Raw genomic sequence first — 21,639 nt, 5'->3', positions numbered from 1 at the left:
ACCCGACAAAAAGACCAATATGTCTGACGGAAGTAATTTTTAAGAACTTTTAGAGAATCAAAATTTATAAACACTAAAATGTCTGATATAAAATCTGTTGAGAACTAATTTGAGTATTTATTCTAGAATATCTCTCTTCCTTTATTTGAGTTCTCTTTTGGTACTTTCCTCTCTTAAAGCTTAAACTGTTGGATAGAAATAGAAACTCCACCAAATTCATTAACTAAATCTTTCTCTTGGAAAAGGGACAACTGTTTCTTTTCTAAACCAATAAACAATGACTTCTTATTTGCTTTTGGTTTTGCATAAACAATGTTCCCTATGCCTGAAGCTGCACATGTTTTTTATATGCATCTGAGAGTATAATTTCTCTTGGCTGATGTGGTTGGTCAAGAACAACCAAGTCTGATGAATAAAACATGTTAAAGAATTATCCAAACAGAAAAAAACATGAAGTTTTGGAATCCTATGTGGAAGCTTTAAGAGTTCCTTTTTCACTCATTGGTACTTTAGTACTTAGAAGTAGTGTTTGCATGTTCTATGTGGAAGTGAAAACTTGAAAGGATAAAAATAGAAGTAAGAATTGTTAAATGTATTTCTTAAGTAAGCAAACATGTGATGTTTGATCAGTTGATATGTATGTTAGGTAGATCTCTTGTACTTCTTTTTTTTCTTTTATATTTTGTTATTATTATTATTATTATTGTTGCTACTATTATTTTATGAACTGCTTTTTTCGAACTTTTTAATTTTAATATGGAGGGAGGGTTGGTATATAGCAGAGTTATAAAGGTATATGGTGTTTTACTAGGGTATGAGGAGGTACTGAAAATCCTGGGTTCGATTTGTGTAAATTCTGGGTCCAATTTGTGTATTGTCAGAAAATTCTCGGTCCGATTTGTGTAACCCTGGATCCGATTTGTGTACTGGCAGAAAATCTTAGGTCCGATTTGTGTACTGGCAGAAAACTCTGGGTCCGATTTCTTTTCACTAAAGCAAAAAATTGAAAACCGTCACAATCGTGTATATCTCCCCAATACTCCATAACTCAGCATAACTCACGTATCAATCTCATATAAAAAAAAATTAGCCGCTTTTTTTTTGTTTTGGGATTTGAACATGCTGGTTGGTAAGTCAGAAAATAAAGTTGACTCAACTTTTTACATGTTCCTTATCAATGAAAAAGAAATCTGATTTCATTGCAAGTAGTTGTAATAGAAACCGCCACAAATATAAGGATATATTTGTTTCTGAAACTTTTAGAAAGTGATTTCATAACTTTTTTTACCATGTATATCAGATTCATCCTTCCACTCAGTAATTCGTATAGATTATATGTTGAAGTATAAAATATAAATTAAAAATAAATTAAATATATAGTGATTATTTTTTATGTATATATAATATTTTTAATTTTTTTATATTTTGAAAACTTAAAGTTTAAAATTGATTTTAATTAGAGACTATTTTTGTTTAGCTTTTTTGGGGGAGGGGGGGGGGGAAGAAATTGTGGTTATCTTATAAAATTTATATAAGCATGTTAAAAATAAAAAAATAAATTTATCCAAAGTTTTAATTTTTTTCCAACTCTTAACAATTATTTATCTAATTTTCATGAATTTGTAGTATTATATAAAATGCAATTATTATGGAGTAATAATAGAGTGACAACACTGCATTAAAAACAAAAAATATTGTTGGCTAGCTTAGGTACTTAGTTGGATTATTAGTTACTTATTATTTGTCCAATGATTTTATGCTATATCAGATGCTAATTATTGTGAAACAATGAGTGAAGATTTGAGTATATAATCTAGTTACTTTGAACATAGTTACAAAAAACAACTAATTATTGTCCTAAATATTTCACTTATGAAATGAAAGCCATGAAGATGATTTGTCCTTTGTATCCCTCCAATGAGGTGACCCCATCATTGTTTCACAGCAAAGCAAATTAAAAGCACATGAGAGAGATCTATGTTTATAGAGTTTACAAGAATAAATGTGGTGGTTCGGTGCATTTAGAATATTGCCGACACAAAATACTCAATGATTTTCAGTTTTGTGATTATATTTAGGCAAAAATATATTTGGAAAAAAAACTAATAATGGAAAAATATCAATTTGGTCCTCAAAATAATGCAAATACTGGCAAAGTAGTTTTCCAAGGATATTTTTTGTTCCTTGTAACATACATATTTTAATGGTTTAATTACTCTGTTGGTTCTATAGTTTTGCGAAATTTTCAATTAGGTCCCTATACTTTTTTTTCTTTTAATTAGGTCCCTACACCAAATTTTTTTTTAATTGAGTCCTTACACTTTTTTTTTCCCTTTTATTTGAGTCCCTGCACCAATTTTTTTTTTTTTGGTTGGATCCCTATATAATGAAGCCAATTATTACTAAGAAGGACCTAATTGAAAAAAAAATTGGTGCAGGGACCCAATTAAAAAAAAAAATATAGGGACCTAATTAAAAATTTTGTGAAACTATAAGGACTAACAGAGTAATTAAACCTATTTTAATTTATTTTCTAAAAAATTGATTTTGCAACAAATTAATGTCCAAATATTCTTTTATATACTTTTGAAAAAAAGTAAATCGAAGTTACATAGTAGATTTACATTCCTATTCTAAACTTTAACAAAATAAGAAGGAGGTGGTTGATTTTAGTTAGAGGAGAGACCTAAACTCTAAAAGGTTTAGAGTATCACAAAATGACAAAATATTTTCCCAGAAATAATTTATTTGTCAATACTTTAATTGAATATTATATATGAGTTATGATCAAATAATGACACCAATATCATTTTCAGCAAAGTTGCACCATTCATATCTCTTTATAAAATTTAATTTTTATCGGTTCAATTATATATTAAATTATAAAATTAAAAATTATTTTGTTAGTCTTTATAATTTTATTAATTTTTTAATTAAATCATTATTAATTGTTATTTTTCATAAAAAATACAATAAATTTAAAATATTTATTTTTAGAATATTTCATAATTCATTGTATATCAAATATAAAGACGATTATTTTTAGAAAAATTGTATCTTTTACAAAAATAGTTAGAAAGAACTTAATTAAAAGGTTTAATCTAATATAAGGACTCATTTATAAAATTTTAAATTACAAAAATCTAATTAAAAATATGATAAAATTGTAAGGGCCAACAAAGTAATTAAATTTAAATTATAATTATTTATTATAAAGATTAGTTGTATTAAATTTTGTAAAAGTAAGTATCTATAAAATTATGATCTAACAATTCATATTCATGTATTTTTTGAAGTTTTTATTACAGTCATTTTTATTTATAAATTAAAAAAAATGTGAAAAATAATCTTAGATTATCATAAACTTTTATAAAAAAAATATGTAAGACACAAACTTCTGATTGAACAATAAATTTCATAAAAAAATTATAAGAATGAAAAGTTACATAATAGTACGGTATAATCTTTACTTAAAACTTATTATATCAATAGCATTTCATTTCATTCTAACTCATTCCTATATATGTGTATGTTGACTTTATTTGTTTGTTTTTTTCAAGTGTGACCAAATGGTGTGTTGGGGAGAATGTTACCTTATATATGTTGGCATGGTTTGGAAGGAAGTGAAGGAAATTATTAAAATATAAAAGCTGATAAGAATGAAACAAGCCACCAACCATGATTATTGGCTGTTGTTATTGTCTTTTTATTGGATGCATAAAAGCATTCTTTTCCTTTTCTCTCAATTTGTCTATGTTTATTTCATTGTATATTTGTATCAAATCCAAAACCAATAAATTAAATCAGTTGGTCCAATTTCTTTTCATAATATGGAATACTTTAATTTTAAGTATAGAAGAGGCGCTTCTTAATTGAAATAGTATCTCTAAACCATGGCTCATTTTTAAATGTTTCTTGTTAAGTATGGAGTGCTGTATACTTTGTAAATTCGTTAAATTTGAATTCTTTATTTATTATATTTTATTTGAATGATCTGAATTTAAAAAGGTAACCTAAGTTAATTATTTTTTTACAAATTTTATATTTTTTTTGTAAATCTTAGATATTAGGCTGAAGTTTAAAATAAAAAAATATTATATAAATATTAAAAACAACATATCTGTACAAAAAAAAGTTATTAAACTTTAAAATTAAAATAAATAATACATAAAAAATAAGTTAAAAATTCATGTACTAAATAACCAGAAAAATAAAAGATATATTAAAATCTTAAAAAAAATAATATTAAATATATATTATGTATATAATATTAAAATTTAAATAAATTTTGTTTTGTGTAAAATAAAATTATAATATTAAATATAACAAAAAGATAAAAAATTTTGTGTTATATATATATATATATATATAATATTAAAATTTAAATAAATTTTATTTTATGTGAAATAAAATTATAATATTAAATATAAATATAATAATAAAAAAATTTGTGTTTTATATATATATATATATATATATATATATATATATATATATAATTTTATTTTGTGTGAAATAAAATTAAAATATTAAATATAAATAAAATAATAAAAGATTTTATATTATATAAATTTAATTAAAAATATATATATATATACGACGTAAAAAACAAACAAACATATAATAATTTTATTTTAGACAAAACAAAATTTATATAAAAAATATTTATATAATTTTTTATTAACAATTTTTTTATTGAAATATGTTATTTTACTATATTTATAATATATTATTTGGGATAATTATATTATTTTAGTTAATATATATTATTTAAAAAATATTTAAAATTTATTATTTTGTATTAAGAATATTATTAAAAATATATTATTAGTTTTTCTTAAAATAACATTTTCTTTTCTTTGGTCAAATATTATGACAACAAAAAAATTTTATGTAACTGCGTCTACTCAATAAATATTATATTCATTTATTTCTATATTGCATGTAAAATAAATAATTAATGTTTAAAAAAGTTAATAAAAGGAAGAAGTATTCTTTTTTTTTTACCAACTCTTAGGTGAATATAGAAAGATTATGTCATTTGAATTATAGTTCGTTGGCAAAAAAAAATACTCTTAATTATATATTAAATAGAATAATTATTTATTAGGCTCATTCTTATACAAATAAAAATTTTTCTTAGTTTTATATCTGTAATATTTTATACCAATTAGCTTCAACATTTAATTATTTTTTGAATAAATTAATAAAAAATAATACAAATAATTGTTTAAATATAATTGTATTTTAATTTTTCATTCTATTACTTACACGTTGAGGATAATTTAAAATAAAAGATAATAGACTTATTGTAATTGCCATGTATTTTGTGCTTTGACTGCGTCGTCATTTGAGAATAATGGCGCTTTTATGGAGACCGGAGTTCTTCTACAGAATCTGTTTTTGCGTTTGGAGTTAGTCAATCAGCACCGCGACGAGAGACATGTGTCTTCCTTTTCAGCAGCAATTTTTCAGATTTTCAAGGTCATTTATGGTAGAGGTGGAATGGGGTGGGTTCAAGAGCGTCAAAATCTGTGGCTAGCTAGAACCATGGTGGAAGCACTTGCCAGCAAACAAAACAGTGAAAATGTTTGAAGACATCACATCGATAATAACAGAGTAATGGAGGAATTCGATCAAATTTTTCTGAATACTTTTATGGTGTAAAGGTCGTCTTATGTTAAACAAGGGAATTAGTTTTTTTGTTAGTGCCGATTTGTTTGTTCCATCCATGACAAGAAAAAAATAATAACAATAATAAATAAATTTAATTTATCTGATAACTTTTGATAATAGATTAACTTTTAAAGAGTGCTGCACTCCCTACTTTACCTGGAGTGCACTAACTTTCGCCCTAAACCATGTATTTGTTGAAAATCTCTAGTTTGCAACAAAAAATAAAATCATTACTATAAATTCAATTATAGTTGTTAATACATTTAACATATTAAAAATATTTTATGAATATTAAAAATTAACTACTCAATTAGCTATTATATATTTATACATAATTTTTTTAAAATAATCATTATTAGAATAATAATTAAATCTGTTATTACAAAATAATTAAACCTGTAATAACGAAATAATCAAATATTTCTATAGAAGAATAATCAAATTTTTTCAACATCAAATATATTCTTATGGCGGATATTACTATTTTTTATGTGCATGTATAATATGGTTATATTATTTGAACATTTTATTTGAATTTGGGGCGACAGTTTCATGTTTTAACTGCTATCTTAAGTTTATAAATATTTAATTACTAATCTTTGTTAACATCACTTTAGTAAATTCTAACTTCACATTTTTATTAACTAATACATTCACATTATAATCACCATCAACCTCTGAAGATAATTCACATTATTTGATTTTGAGAAGTCAATCCTTTTCATCACTAAAAGAAAAAAAGTAAATCCAATTTATTTCTTAACAATTTTTCTTTAGACTTTGTTAGGTAGACAATAATTTTTGTGAACAATGAATTCTAAAATTGGCCCAATAAAGTAAAAATACACTACACCTCCAAATTACCCACCTAAATCTTAATATTAGAATAACCTTAGCTTTCACATATCTAGTAAATTGAACATCCGATATATCCATTATTCATCACATTGTTTAGTATTTTCATTGTCTACCTATACTTTTCCTTTTGAGTAAAGTATTGTTTTTGTTCCCAACGTTTGGGGTAAGTCCTATTTGTGTCCTTAACGTTTAAATCGTCCAATTTATATCCTTAACGTTTATAAAAGTGATTCAATATTATCCTTAACGATACTTTACTCTTTCCTTTTTTATATGGCAGTTTCAGTATTATTAGCTTCTTTTTTATTTTCACTCGAAAACTCCAATAAGAAAATTATGAAACAAAATAGTCTTTCAAAATTTATAGGGTAAACTACCAAAAATGAACTTAAATAAATTTTTCTCTGAGAAAAATATATTCGAATTTCACTATCGATAAAAATTTCCTCAAATAATTTTAAAACGCAACAAAAATATCCAACATTAATATGTATTTCTCAAAAAATGTTTTAGAAATTGAATTTTGATGTGATTTTTTACAAATATGATTAAAAAAATGAGATATTATTATTATTCTTAAAATTTGGTATTTTTTGTTAAGCACATTTTTTAAAAGTATTATTGGTTGTTGACAAAAAAATCACAAAAAATATATATTTAGCGAAAATCACCAAATTTAAAAATAAAAATATCTCATTTTTTTATTCATACTTGCAAAACATCACATTAAAATTCAATCTCTAAAGTATTTTTTGAGAATATATATTTAATGTTGGGTATTTTTGTTGCATTTTTAAATTATTTGAGGATATTTTTATTGATAACAAAATTCGAGTGTATTTTTGTCGACAACAAAATTATTCGAGTGCATTTTTTATAGTTTACCCAAATTTATAATAATAAATTCATTCTTTATGATCCAAAAAACTGTGACCGATAATAAATTCTTCCTATATATTTTTTAAATAATTTTCAACACTACTGTTTTGGATGCAGTTTGGTGTTGGAGTATATGTGGTGGGGTTCTCATGCCATCAATGGCAGGCTGAAACAGTGTTTTGGTTGTTGGGTATACATTTTTCATTTATTTCAAGATAAGCAATCAAGCAAAGCTTGAATTTTATCTACACATATAACAATTGATTTGACCACTCCTATCAAAAATTTTTTTTGGGGTTTTTTTACAGTAGTTTCTAATTCCACAAGCAAAATATTAATCTATTGCGAATTTGAGCTTTACTCAAATTATTGACACTTGACTAACGAGTGAATTAACCACCCTATCGATCCATGTTCGTTTCTATCAAATAATAGAATAATAATGATCATAGTGCTACTGAATGAAGTATTCTAGAGAATAGGAATGTGAAAATTTTACATAACTTTAGTCATATATTGGTTGAAGTTTGAGGTTAACATTGGATAGATTCATACAAATTTTCTGATCAATATGCTAAAATTAATGCATTGCAAATTAATTATCTACACCATCATACAATATGTAAAAATATATAAAAATATACAAATATGACAAATTTAGTAAATAATTTTTTGTTACACATAGTATTATAAATTTTAGGAAGAATTTCAAGTGTATTAAAAATGCCGGTATTTTAATTGTTTTAATCGTTGATCTAAATTATAAAAATTATTTATAATATATTAATTAAAATCAACAGTTAAAACGACTGAAACACCGGTATTCTTGGTATACTTAAAATGTTTCTTAAATTTTATAGTTAGTTCATTCGTTGGAAAAATGTCTCGAGAGCTTTCAGCGATCATTAGGCTCTGATGCATAAACATCTATATATATATATATGTCAAGTGTTTGTGATAATTTGTGATGAAATGATTGATGTTCAACTGAATCTAACGAAACATCCAACAAACTCTATCTGCCATTGCCTTAGCAGTTGCCACACTTCCCTTCCCTTCCCAGTCAAGTCATTTTTTTAAACAATTTCCTTTTTTTTTTTCACGTCATGTTGTTTTTCTTTGACACATGTTATTCTCTTCTATTCTTAACGATCGTTTGCTGCTTATAACTTATATATGTAGCACAGATATTGATAGGAATACAAGATATATTATGTCATAGATACACTAATTTTATTTTTTTACAGGATATGAAAATACGGTATATATAAATAATATAATGTATTTTTTAGATAAATTATAATAATATTTAAATATTTTAGTAATATTAAAATATAAATTAATATTTTTAATATTTTTTAATTATATAAAATATTTAAAATAATCTTTTATTTTAATAAATAATAATATGTATTATTTTAAAATTTATTTTAAGAATATATATTAAAAATAAAGTTAGACATATTGATACGTGATGGTATTTAAATATGTTCAAGCATGTTTAGAGAAACATAATCTTTTATTTTTTTTATTAAGATACAATTAAACATAAAAAACACACGTGTCGAACAAATATCAAATGAGTATTGTATCTAAAATGTGTTTAATATGCAAATATAACAATTCAGTCAAATATTCGTATTTGATGGCTTGCTACCCTATACTACTATTTCAGGCTCTTTTATATTCCAAATTCCAATGAGGTTTAATTATTCTTTTTGTCTCTATAATTTTACCAAATTTTCAATTAAGTTTTTATACTTTTTTTTTCTTTTTAATTAGGCCCCTATACCATATTAGATTTTGTTACTAAACTTTTCCTGTAACAAAAATATTGAAATTAATGGAATATTCTGTTAAACTATATAAAATATTCAGTCAAGTATTAGACATATTCGTTTTATTTAACGAAATATTCTATTAATTTCAATATTTTGTCACGGCAGAGATTTAATTACGAAATCTAATATGATATAAGGACTCAATCAAAAAAAAAATATAAAGGCCTAATTGAAAATTTAGAGAATAACTAAACCTTCCAATAATCCATATAAAATTTTAGATGGTGAAACGTGACAATAGATACTTATAGTCATGTTTGCTAATCTTGACCATTTTATTGAAAAATATGTCATTCTTTAAACAAAAATCACATTCAATAAGAACATGTTGAAAAGAACGAGTGTATTTGGCTTTTTATAAAAGGAAAATCAAATGTTACATTTACGAACTGTGGTGATAAATTCTATTATTAGATTATGACTGAAGTCACGGTTTAGAAATGGACAGAGACCGGATTGAGTGTTTACTCCGTATATAATAATCTAATTATCCAACTAATGAATTATAGTTCAAATATCATAGTTTCTTTATCTTTATTTAACGGTCTTGGATTTGAGTCTCACTTCTAACTTTTAAAAAAAAGTTTAATTAATTTTTTGTAATTTTAGTCACCATTTAATCAGTATAAATATTAAACTATTTTTAATAAATAAATTTTATTAATTTATATGTATAAATTTTAAAAAATATAAATACAAATTATATTAATTCATATATATAAATTCTGATAAATATAAATATAAATTATATATTTTTTTATATATAAAACTCTTATAAATATAAATATATATTATTATTGATTAAATACTAACCAAAAAAATAAGAATATTTACTAACCAATAATATTGTTCGTAAAAGATTTTTCTAAAAATATTTTCGGAAGTACCCATTGTCATATATTAAAATTGGTCTATTTTTCTCTATTAACTGTAATATGGAAAATGAACCATATTTGCAGCTCCCCCTAGTCCCTAACTAATAATCTTTCAGTAATGTACACCAATTATTGAGCTAATAATATAGGCTCAATGCGACACATTTTAGATCAAATTTAACAAGAAAATTATTATTACATATTAATTTTAATAAAATAATTTCCTTTTAATATAAAACTAAAAAAATGTCCATACTTGTAATAGAATGTTTATATGACAACACTTTATAATTAAACTAGTTGGAGCAACTTTGTATTTTATTCTTTTTTGTTTCATTTATTCATGGAAATATGGGATACTGAATGGGTCCAGTGCCAACCTATCTCCAATGTATCTTATGTACACAATATTCTTCAATTTAATAAGTTAAAAATTAATCCATGCGTAAATCTAAATTTTATTTAAAAAATATTATTAATTAATAAATTATTGTATATACAACACAAAATTTGAATTGTCAACGGACCCAACACTTACTCTATTTTTATCTCATATGCTTGGTACCCTTTTTTTTTTTTTTTTTTTGAGTATCCTAAGCTTAATATATAAAATTGGTTGTCATTAGTGTATTGTAGATTTAATCCAATTCTGATAAATACTTGGAGTTTTGATCATTTATCTGGACTAACTCTTATTTAGTAACTTTTAGGTGAAAAACAGGAATTTAATCATGAAAAAATAGATCGTTACATATATAAAATAGACTTCGAATTTTCATTATTTACTTAAATATACCCGTTAATTGATTATTCAACCAATTCAAGGTAATTGAACCATATCTATTTTTATGTAATTTAAAATACACTATTAGTCTTTTGGTATAATTAATGTATAACATATAAAATAAATCACAAAAAATGTTTCAAAAATAGTATACTCAAGAGATTAATAAGATATAATTTATGATATACACTATAATCAATCTCTCTGCAAATAAGGACTCTGTCCATGGTTAGATCTCACACCCTCCATCTTAAGTAAGTGTAATAGGAAATCGCTCCACGTGTCGATGGGACCCGGCAAGCACCAATGAACACAATCATTGTACAATGTCACATTTTCATTGGGCCAATGGCCATATCTACTTGGATGGCCATCAGGTCTCAACAACATTGATTGTGTGATATCAAACAACCTAAACCTTAAACCCTTGTCCCTTCCTTCCTCCTCAGCAATTTTGAACTCTTCTAATTGGATCCTATACAACTCCAAAAAGGAACCTTCTAATTGTGTCTCATTGCTCCTAAATGGCCTTGTTCTCAAACAATTACCACCTTGATTCCACAACCCATTCTCAAAATGTGATGGTGCAAATGTTCTAAGAAATGTTACACCCTTAAAATTCTCTAATCTATTGATGGATCTAAATGCTGCCCTAAATGCCATCCTATAGCCATAGGTCATGTTCAAGTCAGTGACATTTTCTAAGAGGCAATAATGGCACCCAACAATTTGTTGCTTCTCATAGAAAACCATTGGCCTGAAGAACCATTGACCACCATTGAGGATGACAAAGTCAAAGTCTTGAATTTGGGTTGACCAATTGTCATCAAACTCATCAAGGTAAAGGTTGAAGAGCCCAGTGTTTGTTGGGCCATTTGAATCTCTTTCTTGGGCTTTGATGAGATGGGGTGACCAAAAAGTTGCCAATGTGAAATTGTAGGTTGGATATTTCCACCTCATGAAATTGAAATCTGATTTTTCTGACACATCTATGGGCCATTCCACCTGAGAGGTTAACAACATTAATTAATTAGAAGACTCAGCAAATAGTTTAATTATTCTATTGGTTTTTATAGTTTTGAAAAATTTTTAATTAAGTTTTTATACTTTTTTCTAATTGAGTTCTTGTACCAAATTTTTTTTTAATTGGGTCCTTACACTTTTTTTTCTTTTTATTTAGGTCTATATACCAATTCTTTTTTTTTAGTTGAGTCTCTATAAAATTAAGTCAATTATTACTAAGAATGACTTAATTGAAAAAAAAATTTAGTGCAGGGACTCAATTAAAAAGAAAAAAGTATAGGGACCTAATTAAAAATTTCACGAAACTATAGAGACCAACAGAGTAATTAAACCCAGCAAATACTGCTATTAATACACAAGAAAATTAAAAAAAAAAACTTTAAAAATTTGTGAAATTTAGGGTCCATGAATATGGTTTTATATTTTTGAAAAAAAAATTGTGAATTTCAACTAAAAATATTTACAAAATAAAATAAAATAGTTGAAGATCTTCTTTACTTTGTGTCAAATATGTATCTTCATATAGCATTGTTCTATATTCATAAACACTCTTTAAATATTTAATTTTTAATTTTTTTTAAATAAAATGTCCTTCTTGAACAGCAGAGGTTAAGAGATTAGGAATTAAGGTATTTTAGAAAAATTCAAAAAAAAAAAAAAAGATTGAGTGGAAATGATATCATCAATTTTGAAATAACAATAATCTCTTTTCTATTTTTACTATGATCATGTTTAAAAATAAATGACATGTTAAATTTCTACTCTTTCAACAATCATTTTTTGTAAGAGAATAGATCAATATAATAAAAAGCAAGGTAAATAGTATTGTGGAAGTTGATCAAATAAAGCATCTAGTAATGGATTAGAGTTAAATTGGCTATTCAACATTATTATGAGAACAAGTAATGCAAACTAAAGTATTTTAATAAGTATTGTTTTTTATTCTGATATTTTTGAAAAGTTTAATTTAGAATTATTTTTTTATATATAATTTTATTTAAAATTATTTTTAATATTTGAAATAACTTTTAATTCTCATTTCTATTATTAATTTTATTTTTTACAATCATTAAACAATTAGCTAATTTTTTTCTCTCTTTCAATTTTATTTTCGCATTATTATCTCAATTTTAAACTATGGACGCCACTTAAATTATCACCCATTTCAATTCCTTCTTCATCTTTTCTCTTACGCTTTGTTTGGGAGCGGAAAAAAATAGGAAGGAGAGAAATTGAGTGAAAAGAAATAGAAAGAAAAGAAATAGAAGTGAAATTTAATTTTTATGAGTGTGTTTAGATGGAAAGAAAATAAGATGAAAAGATATTGGAAGATAAATAGTTTATGTTGTTTGTTTGAAAAGAAAAATTAAAAAAAAAATGAATTAAGTTATATAATGACAATAGTATCCTTCATATTATATAATAATGTTATTATGTATATAATTATGTAAATATTTATAAATGTCATTAAATAATAACAACAAAATTTAATTATATTTATAATATAACAAGTTAGGAATATAAATTTTATATTATAATAATAATAATAATAAAAAGAAGAAAAAGAAAAGGGTAAGGTTTGGAATGATGGAATGGAATGAATTTTTCTTCCGTTTTTTCGCTTTAGTTGGAGAGAAAAGTTTTTGGTGGATTCCTTTCACTTTTTGCTATTGGTGTATTTTTCACTTTACATTTTCTTTCAAAACCAAACAAATAAAAATATATATTTTCTTTCTATTTCTTTCCGTCCATATTAAATTTCCCTTATTTTCCATCTAAACAAACATAGCATTAACAATAACCACCACTATCACTTCTCATATTTTGATTGTGATGGTGGGGTTTAGAGTGAAGGTAGTGGTGATAGTGATAGTGATTAATGGTAATTATGATCATGATGTTAATGATGGAAAAGCGTGATGATATGGAAGAGGAAAAGAAGAAGAGAGAAGAAGTTAAGAGTAAAGGAATAAAATTGAAAAAGAAAATAATATTACATATAGCTAGTAACTAAATAGAGTTATATAATAAGAATGGAATTGAAATTAGTTTTAAATGTTGAAAATTAAATTAAATTAAATTAAATATTAGAAATCAGTTTAAAATTTTTAAAATTATAGAAAAATTATATTTTAAAATTTAATGTGTTGTGTGTTTATATACAATTATATTAAAGAGACAAAACGTGCGCGCGAACACATATAACAATGCAAATAAATTACTAATTAAAGTCTGAAATATAATTTGACATTATTACTTGATATATAACAACATAATATTTATAATTATATTTTTATTATATATAATATTATTTAGTTATTTCTTTTTTTTTTGTGACTATATTATTTAGTTATTTCAACAGTAATTAAAGAATATAAAATAAAATAATTAATAATTAAAATAAAATAAAATAAAATAAAAAATTTTGAATTTTTTAACTGATTTTTTGTTGCATTCCATGTTAAAAATATAAGTGATATTTTCTTATGTTATCTTTCAACGTGTATGAGACTATGAGAGTGATTATTTTATGAGAGAGACAAAAACAGAAACTTCATCAAAGTGACCATTCACCTAATCTATATGTACTAATTAATAGGATACAAACAAAAATGCATTTACTCATAATTAATAACTATATAACATGACACGTGAGTGTAATATAAGGATTAATACATGGAGATTGAACTTCTTGATGACTCATTTTTTCTCTCAAGTCTTTAAAACTTAATTGAGAAGGATAATAATGATGGCTTTCAAGTGCCAAAATGTATGAAATCTCTAGATTTCGATCTGCCTAATATTAGAAAGAGGGAGAGAAGAGGGTATCATCATTAATCCAATGAATTGAAGCTCAATTCGGCTTTTATAAAAGTTGGTAGGGTAAAAGTGAAGGCTTGTTATGTGATCAGATTACCAAATTACGTAGCATCAAAGCATATATAATTCACATCACAATTTGAATCAATATAAAATCAAATAAGATAAAATTGATCGACTGTTTGATTTGGTCTTTGTGTGTGTCGAGATGTGAGTTTGGAGTATTTTTTTAAGGTTGAGAATTATTATTCAGAAAAAATATAGGGTATCAATATATTATCTATCAATTTATTGCCAATAATAATTAATTATTATATTTTAAATACATATATAAAGAGACACATCCAAAAAATATATCTATAAAGACACTTCTATTTAACACAATCACAAAAAAGACATTTTTATTAGACACATTCACAAAGACACTTCCATAAAACACAATTATAAATAAGAGTTGGCAGAAATTGACAGAGATATACTGTTGGTAACATAGTGAAACCGTATTATTAATTAATCTAAGTAGTTAAAAAGTCTTACATTGGTAAAAAATGAAGTATTTATGTAGAAAATATGGAAGACATCCATGATATGCTTAGTGATCAAGATATGATGTCTGAACTCTGAAGTATTGTTATGATTATTCACTTCATTTATTACTTCAAAGTTCAAAATGATTTTTGTAGATTTAAGAGTTTCAATTTTAAACAAACAATCAACAATGCTAACTAGTAATTTTATGCTCCCAATAAAAATTTAAGAGGGTAAGACATCATAGTAGATAAATTTGTTACTTTTTCTAAAGTTATTTTACTATATATTTTGGTTAATAAAATAAAAATTTAATTTTGATATACTTATAATATAAATTATTTTACACAATCATTCAAATTATATTATTTTTTTAATAACAATAAATGATAATTTATACTGACATAACAATATATAATTAAATATGCGTGTAAAATTTATTAATATATTAAAATTAAAATTCTTTAAAAAATTTTTAGATTATATCAAAATTAAATTCATATCATTTCAAGCCATTATTTTAACTAGAGTATAGTTTTATTAGAAGAAATGAAACATACCCTTGATAGGAGGCAGATCATAGATTGCATCTGATTTCTTCCAACTGAGTCACCAACAAAAGCCATGGATTTTCCCTTAACAATGTCAAGAAAGTGCCAAGGATTGAATAGAGGGAGTTCACATTGATAAGGCTTCCATCTCCATTTCATGAACTGAGAATCAGGCCTTCCATACTTGATGCAATTCTGGTGTTCATGAATGGCCCAACACGTTTCATTTGTGTAATATGGTGCCTCTGGATTCGGCACCCATTCCCCTCTGAATATGTCACATTTGTTATTATATTCTGATGCTTGTGACTCATCATATTCATATTCATGTGGATGTGGTTTGGATTCTATATTCAATAGTGATGAGTAACCAAAGAGAGGATAATAAGAAATTGGGGAGAGAGTGATTAATATGAGTATGCTAAGGATTAGCAATGATATTAGCAAAGTTAGTTTGGGGGTTATTAATTGTTTCCAAGAGAGAAGCTCGGTGTCTTGGATCTTCATATTTTTAGAGAATGAATTCATGAAGAATAGAACAAAGACAGGAAACAAGAGAATGGAGCCGCTAAAGGTGGAGACAATTTGGAACTAGTATTGCACTATATAAACTATATATATTTTTTTATCAGCTTTATTTAAGGTTTTATTAATGAACTAATCACTAGCTAACCTAAGTTGATTACTATATATATATATATAAACATATTATATCTATCGCTCATTGTTAAATATTCTTTAGTAAAAAAAGATTTATTATATTATTTATGAATTTAATTTTAATGCAATGTCAGTGTAAAGTAGTTTCATATGTGCATCTAATTACGTAAATCACATCAGTAAAAAATAACTACTTTTTACATTGATTATGTGAATGATTATCCAAAAAAACGAATGTAATTACACGATTGTGTGAATGTGCATCAAAATTAAACTCTATTTCTTAAGTAGACAAATAATAATCCATTATTTATAGGACCAAAACTCTATATTTAACCCTATCATATGTTTATATGTTTTAATTTTTTTTTTTATTTTCACAATAAATTGTTGCATACACATAGAACAAAATTTAGAACAAAATTTAAACCATGGCACTTGTTTAATCATTCTAACGAAGTAACCATTGTACCAATCCAACTATTTTATCGAAAAATTAAGTATATCGAGAACATTGGTGTTCCAGTTGTTTTAACCGTTAATTTTAATTAATATATATTATATATTTTTTTATAATTCAGATCAACGGTTAAAACAATTAGAACACCGGTGGTATTTTCTGTACACTTGAAACTCTTCTTATTTTATATATGTAATGACTAATGAGAAACATGTATGGTTCCGGTTGGGCCTGGATTTCCCCAGTTTTTAGAGGAAACCATACTCATTTTGTTGCCAAATTCCCATTCAGGCTTCTTAGTGGGCTAAGGTTCTATCAGTGACAATGTTGCTTTAGATTCGTTTGAGAGTTATAACTCAAAACTATCCAACAGAACTGACCCAAAAAAGAAAGGAAAAACACTAACCGACAGAAATTTTAGACCATCTCTAATAAAATATTTTGAGAGTATCATTTTTAACATTTTCAATAAATAAAATGATTTAGAATTGAAATTTATATTAAATTAAAATTTATCGATAAAATAAAATTAGAATCACCTTGATAGAGAACCAATAAAATTTTGTCACTTTTATAATTATGTTGATGAAATAATAAAAAATAATATAAAATTTTAATTGAATTAAAATTAAATATTAGAAAAAAAAATTCTATTTTTAATTTCAAATTACTATTTATAATAAATAGTCCCATAAATATTTATGTGTTATTTTGTAAGAATCAAAATAAAATTGAAACTGAAACTATAATTGGAGATATTCTTAACATTTTAAAAAATACTAATAATTATATATCTTAAAAAAAAAGGTGAATAAATGTTAAGAAAGGACTGTAACATTTTTCAAATAGAATAATCATATCTATACATTGAATTCGTGATTAATTTAATTACATAAATTATATTTTGGATTCAATTAATCTTCTGTAGTCTTAAAAAGATTAAACTTAAATATAAAATAAATTTAATTTTTGTGTATTATTAATATAAAATAATTTTATATAAATAATTAATTATATATTATCATATCAATAAAAATAATTAATTATTTAAAAAATAATTTAAATGTATAAATCTAATTGAATGACTTTATAAAACTATTTATACATAAATTTTTTTTTCTACTTTTGGCATTAAACTTTTTAGAATATATTAGGATAAATTATTATTGATTAAAATTATTTAACATATCTAAATATTTATTATAAGATATTACATCTTTATTATTTTAATTATCTTTACACGTATAAATACTATTTTATATTATATAATTCTACACGATTTGAATACATTTAAAATTTTTCTCAATCATTCTCTCTTACCTTTTTAACAAAACTGATTAATGAAAAAGGAAAATAGATAAAAAATATATATATATAAAATTAGTGGTGTGTGCAACTAAAATTCTCACACACACACACATATATATATATATATATATATATATATAGAACACATTGATAGCTCATGCTCTATCCTCTTGTAAATATAAATAAATACACACGAAGAACACAGAGCCCAAGATTGAAGCAGAACAGAACAGTGTCTTTTAAATTCAGAGAGTAATCCTTCACAGGTTTTGGTTCTATTCCTTAATCACCAATTGTCCTTTCTATTCTTTTCTATTTTTTAATGAATTAAAGATGGGTTTCAGTGTTTGAACTTTGAACAGAATCAAAGATGATGGGTTTGAGAAGGTTGGTGCTCACTCTTAAATCCAAAATAATAAGGTGTTTGATGAAGAATAATAATAATAATAATAACAAGCATTCTTATTATTATGATAAGGTGGAGAAGAGTGAGAGCATGAGAATGGAGATAAGGAGCAGAAAAGCTAGAAAGCTTATTGAAGACACTCTTAAGATTGCTGATTCACCCACCTCCAAAACCTTTGCTTTTTGATTATGCATTTATGCTTAATTATTGTTTAATATTCAGTGTTTCATTCTTCATTTCTGTTCTTCATTTTGTAATGCTTCAATGATAAATTCATCCAACACTTTTGTTTCACTTGTTTTGAATTGGTTTAATTATTCTGTTAATGTTTATAGTTTTATCAAATTTACAATTAAGTTTTTTTTTTTTTTTCAATTGAGTTTTTATACTGCTTTTAATTTTATAATTAGGTTATTTTTATGTTAAAATGTTAAATTAATAGAACATTTTGTAAAAAAAAAATATTATTAAAGATTTAATTAAGTTTTTAATTATAGATATATTTTTAATTTATAAAAAAATATTCAATTAATTTTAATATTTTTTACACTAAAAATAATTTAATTATAAAATTAAAAATAACATAAAAATTCAGTTAAAAAAATTAATTAAAAATTTAATAAAATTATAAGAATTAATAAAATGATTAAACCTTTTAAATTCTATTTCTGAGACCAAAAAAAAATGTAAACGAAAAGAGAAATTTATAAACTCTGTTAAAGTAAAATGCTTTTTTAAATGAATTTTAAATTCGCACCTTACCATGCACATGAACCTAATGTAAAGTTTATTGCATGATGAAATTGGTGAGTCACCTCACTTGTTCTTTTCTTATAAATAAAGTATATAAAGCTTGAAAGGTAGAAACGACATTATAGGCTAAAGTTAAATCCTATAAGATGCTGGATTATTCTTTGAAGTGGCTAAACCAATTGGTTATAAACTAAAAGGTTATAAACATAGTAATACTACATTGCTAATATTATAGCAGTCAATTTCAGCTAATATTATAGTAGGTTGTGAAATAAATTCAATATTTTTTTGAGTTTCGAGTGTTTTCGTTTTTAAAAATTTTTTATATTTTTTTTAGTTGAATTTTAAATATTTTTATTTCTAAGAGTTTCAGATATTCTCTTTTTTGTGTTGAATGTTGGCTTTCGAGATTTTTTTTTAATATAAATATTGTAGTATAAAACAAATTAAACAAAGCAAGACACAAGTATATGCTACGTTACAAACACACATCTATTAAATCAAACCATTTTAATTTTATTACGATTTTATGTTTTAAGAATGATTAATATGATATAGAAAAAAAATTATGCATGTGCTTCTTCCTTATAACATTCTCTGTTAAAATATTAATTATAAGAATGATATAACTTAAAAAAGGATTTAGTTAAAGAGTGTTTAAGGATATTTGTTACAAAGTTAAAATAAAAAATTTAATTTTTTTAATATATTATTAATGCATTTAATGCAAAAATATAAGAGTTTCGTTTTGATATACAGTGTAAAATATTTTAATATACAGTTACGTTTAATTTTATCTATTTTTTTAAATAACTATTTAAGTAATCAACATAAAAAATAATTATTTTTTTAATATGAAATTATGTAATTATATATATATAATTATTTTATATAGACAGTGTATTAAAATTAAATTTAAAATAAAAATTTAAAATTTTTTAATTACAGTTAAAACATTTATTATGGAGACGATTTTTTTTTTTTTTGAAAAAAACTCAATGCAACAAGGTAAAACAAACAAAAAATAAAAACAAACAACTAATAAGAACTAAATAAAAAAATATTCCATTATTATTTGTTCAAATTGAAAAAATGTTTAACTAGATAGCTTAATATGCACACTACTTGTCCAATCTCATCTAAATCAAATGATAAAAAATATAATATTAATTTCAGATATTATTTTTGAATATTATCTAAAGTTTATAACCATCGTATTTCCGTATCGATAGTCATAATAAAATTCCTCTTACAATATATCCACTTTTAAACTCTTTAAGTGGCTTTTAATAATTAAATGCAAATTAAGGCAAAGAATTTAAATAAGAGAAGAAGCAGTTAGTGCAGTGGTTGTCCTAGTCAGAGCAGTGACAGAATACGGTTAAGATGCAGTGACTTTGCACGTGAAACCAACAAAACTATAAAGCACATACATACAGACACTTTTTTTTATTGTTGTATTCACGTAGATATATTTTAGATACAACACTTGGTATTTATTTGATATGTCTTCTGATGTGTTTTAATAAAAAATAAAAAAAAATTTGAATATATTTAGACACACCTAAATATTATCACGTGTAAATGTATCCAACCTTATTCTTAATATAAAATTTATATATTATTAATTATTAAAACAAATATATTTTAAATACTTTATATAATTAAAAAAGACATTAAAAATTAAAAATTAATTTATATTTAATATAAAAAAATACTAAAATATAATTATAATTTATTTAAAAAATATTTTATATTTTATATATATATGCTCTATTCTTGTGTCATATATGAATTTTAAATTTGTGTGTCCCTATGTTCTGTGTCTTATAATGTCCCATATCCGTACATCACAGTAATAAAATTATTACTATAATGTCTACAAATATTTGTCTAACTTATTAAAAAAATTAAAAATTAATATTTAATTTTAAAATTATAAAAATAAATAATTATTAAATATTTAAACTTCATTATAAAAAATAAATTAGATAAAAATTAAACACTAAATTATAAACACTATAAAATTCACCGTATAACAAAAAGACATTTTAAGACCACAAAATAGTTGCTTCCAATTTCGACGATTTTCTTGCACACGAAAGTGAACGTTCAAAGGATACTTTCGAATGGAAAAGGCAACTTTACGGAAATTGTCTTTTTCCATGTCCCATCATTCTATTTATTAAATATGTGTAGAAATAATAAATATTATTT

General features: G+C 23.7%; 1 protein-coding gene and 1 long non-coding RNA gene across 2 annotated transcripts; one reads left to right on the top strand and one right to left on the bottom strand.

Moving 5' to 3' along the window:
• Positions 1-10,863: 10,863 nt before the first annotated feature.
• Positions 10,864-16,439, bottom strand: LOC148582021 (protein trichome birefringence-like 19). The gene is made up of 2 exons (XM_016323332.3): positions 15,845-16,439; positions 10,864-11,918 (listed from the first exon to the last, which is right to left on the bottom strand). Exons 1-2 carry the CDS (start codon positions 16,361-16,363, stop codon positions 11,109-11,111), a joined length of 1,329 nt encoding a protein of 442 aa, XP_016178818.1. The 5' UTR covers positions 16,364-16,439; the 3' UTR covers positions 10,864-11,108.
• Positions 16,440-18,440: 2,001 nt separating this feature from the next.
• LOC107622065 (uncharacterized) lies at positions 18,441-18,870 on the top strand. Its single transcript, XR_015899272.1, has 3 exons — positions 18,441-18,529; positions 18,608-18,650; positions 18,742-18,870. It is a non-coding gene; the product is annotated as an uncharacterized LOC107622065 (long non-coding RNA).
• Positions 18,871-21,639: the final 2,769 nt, after the last annotated feature.

The sequence above is a fragment of the Arachis ipaensis genome, chromosome B10 (assembly GCF_059453495.1).
Source record: "Arachis ipaensis isolate K30076 ecotype BB chromosome B10, ASM5945349v1, whole genome shotgun sequence".
Classification (NCBI taxonomy): domain Eukaryota; kingdom Viridiplantae; phylum Streptophyta; class Magnoliopsida; order Fabales; family Fabaceae; genus Arachis; species Arachis ipaensis.
The sequence above is the reverse complement of the archived record's forward strand: the minus strand, read 5'-3'. Positions and strand labels throughout refer to the sequence as shown.

What these genes read in the sequence shown, in the direction of transcription:
- LOC148582021 (XM_016323332.3), bottom strand. Translation starts at nt 16,363, where the DNA reads ATGAATTCATTCTCTAAAAATATGAAGATCCAAGACACCGAGCTTCTC. An exon ending in TGATCTGCCTCCTATCAAGG is followed by an intron (nt 11,919 to 15,844) that starts GTATGTTTCATT and finishes TTAACCTCTCAG; the next exon opens with GTGGAATGGCCCATAGATGT.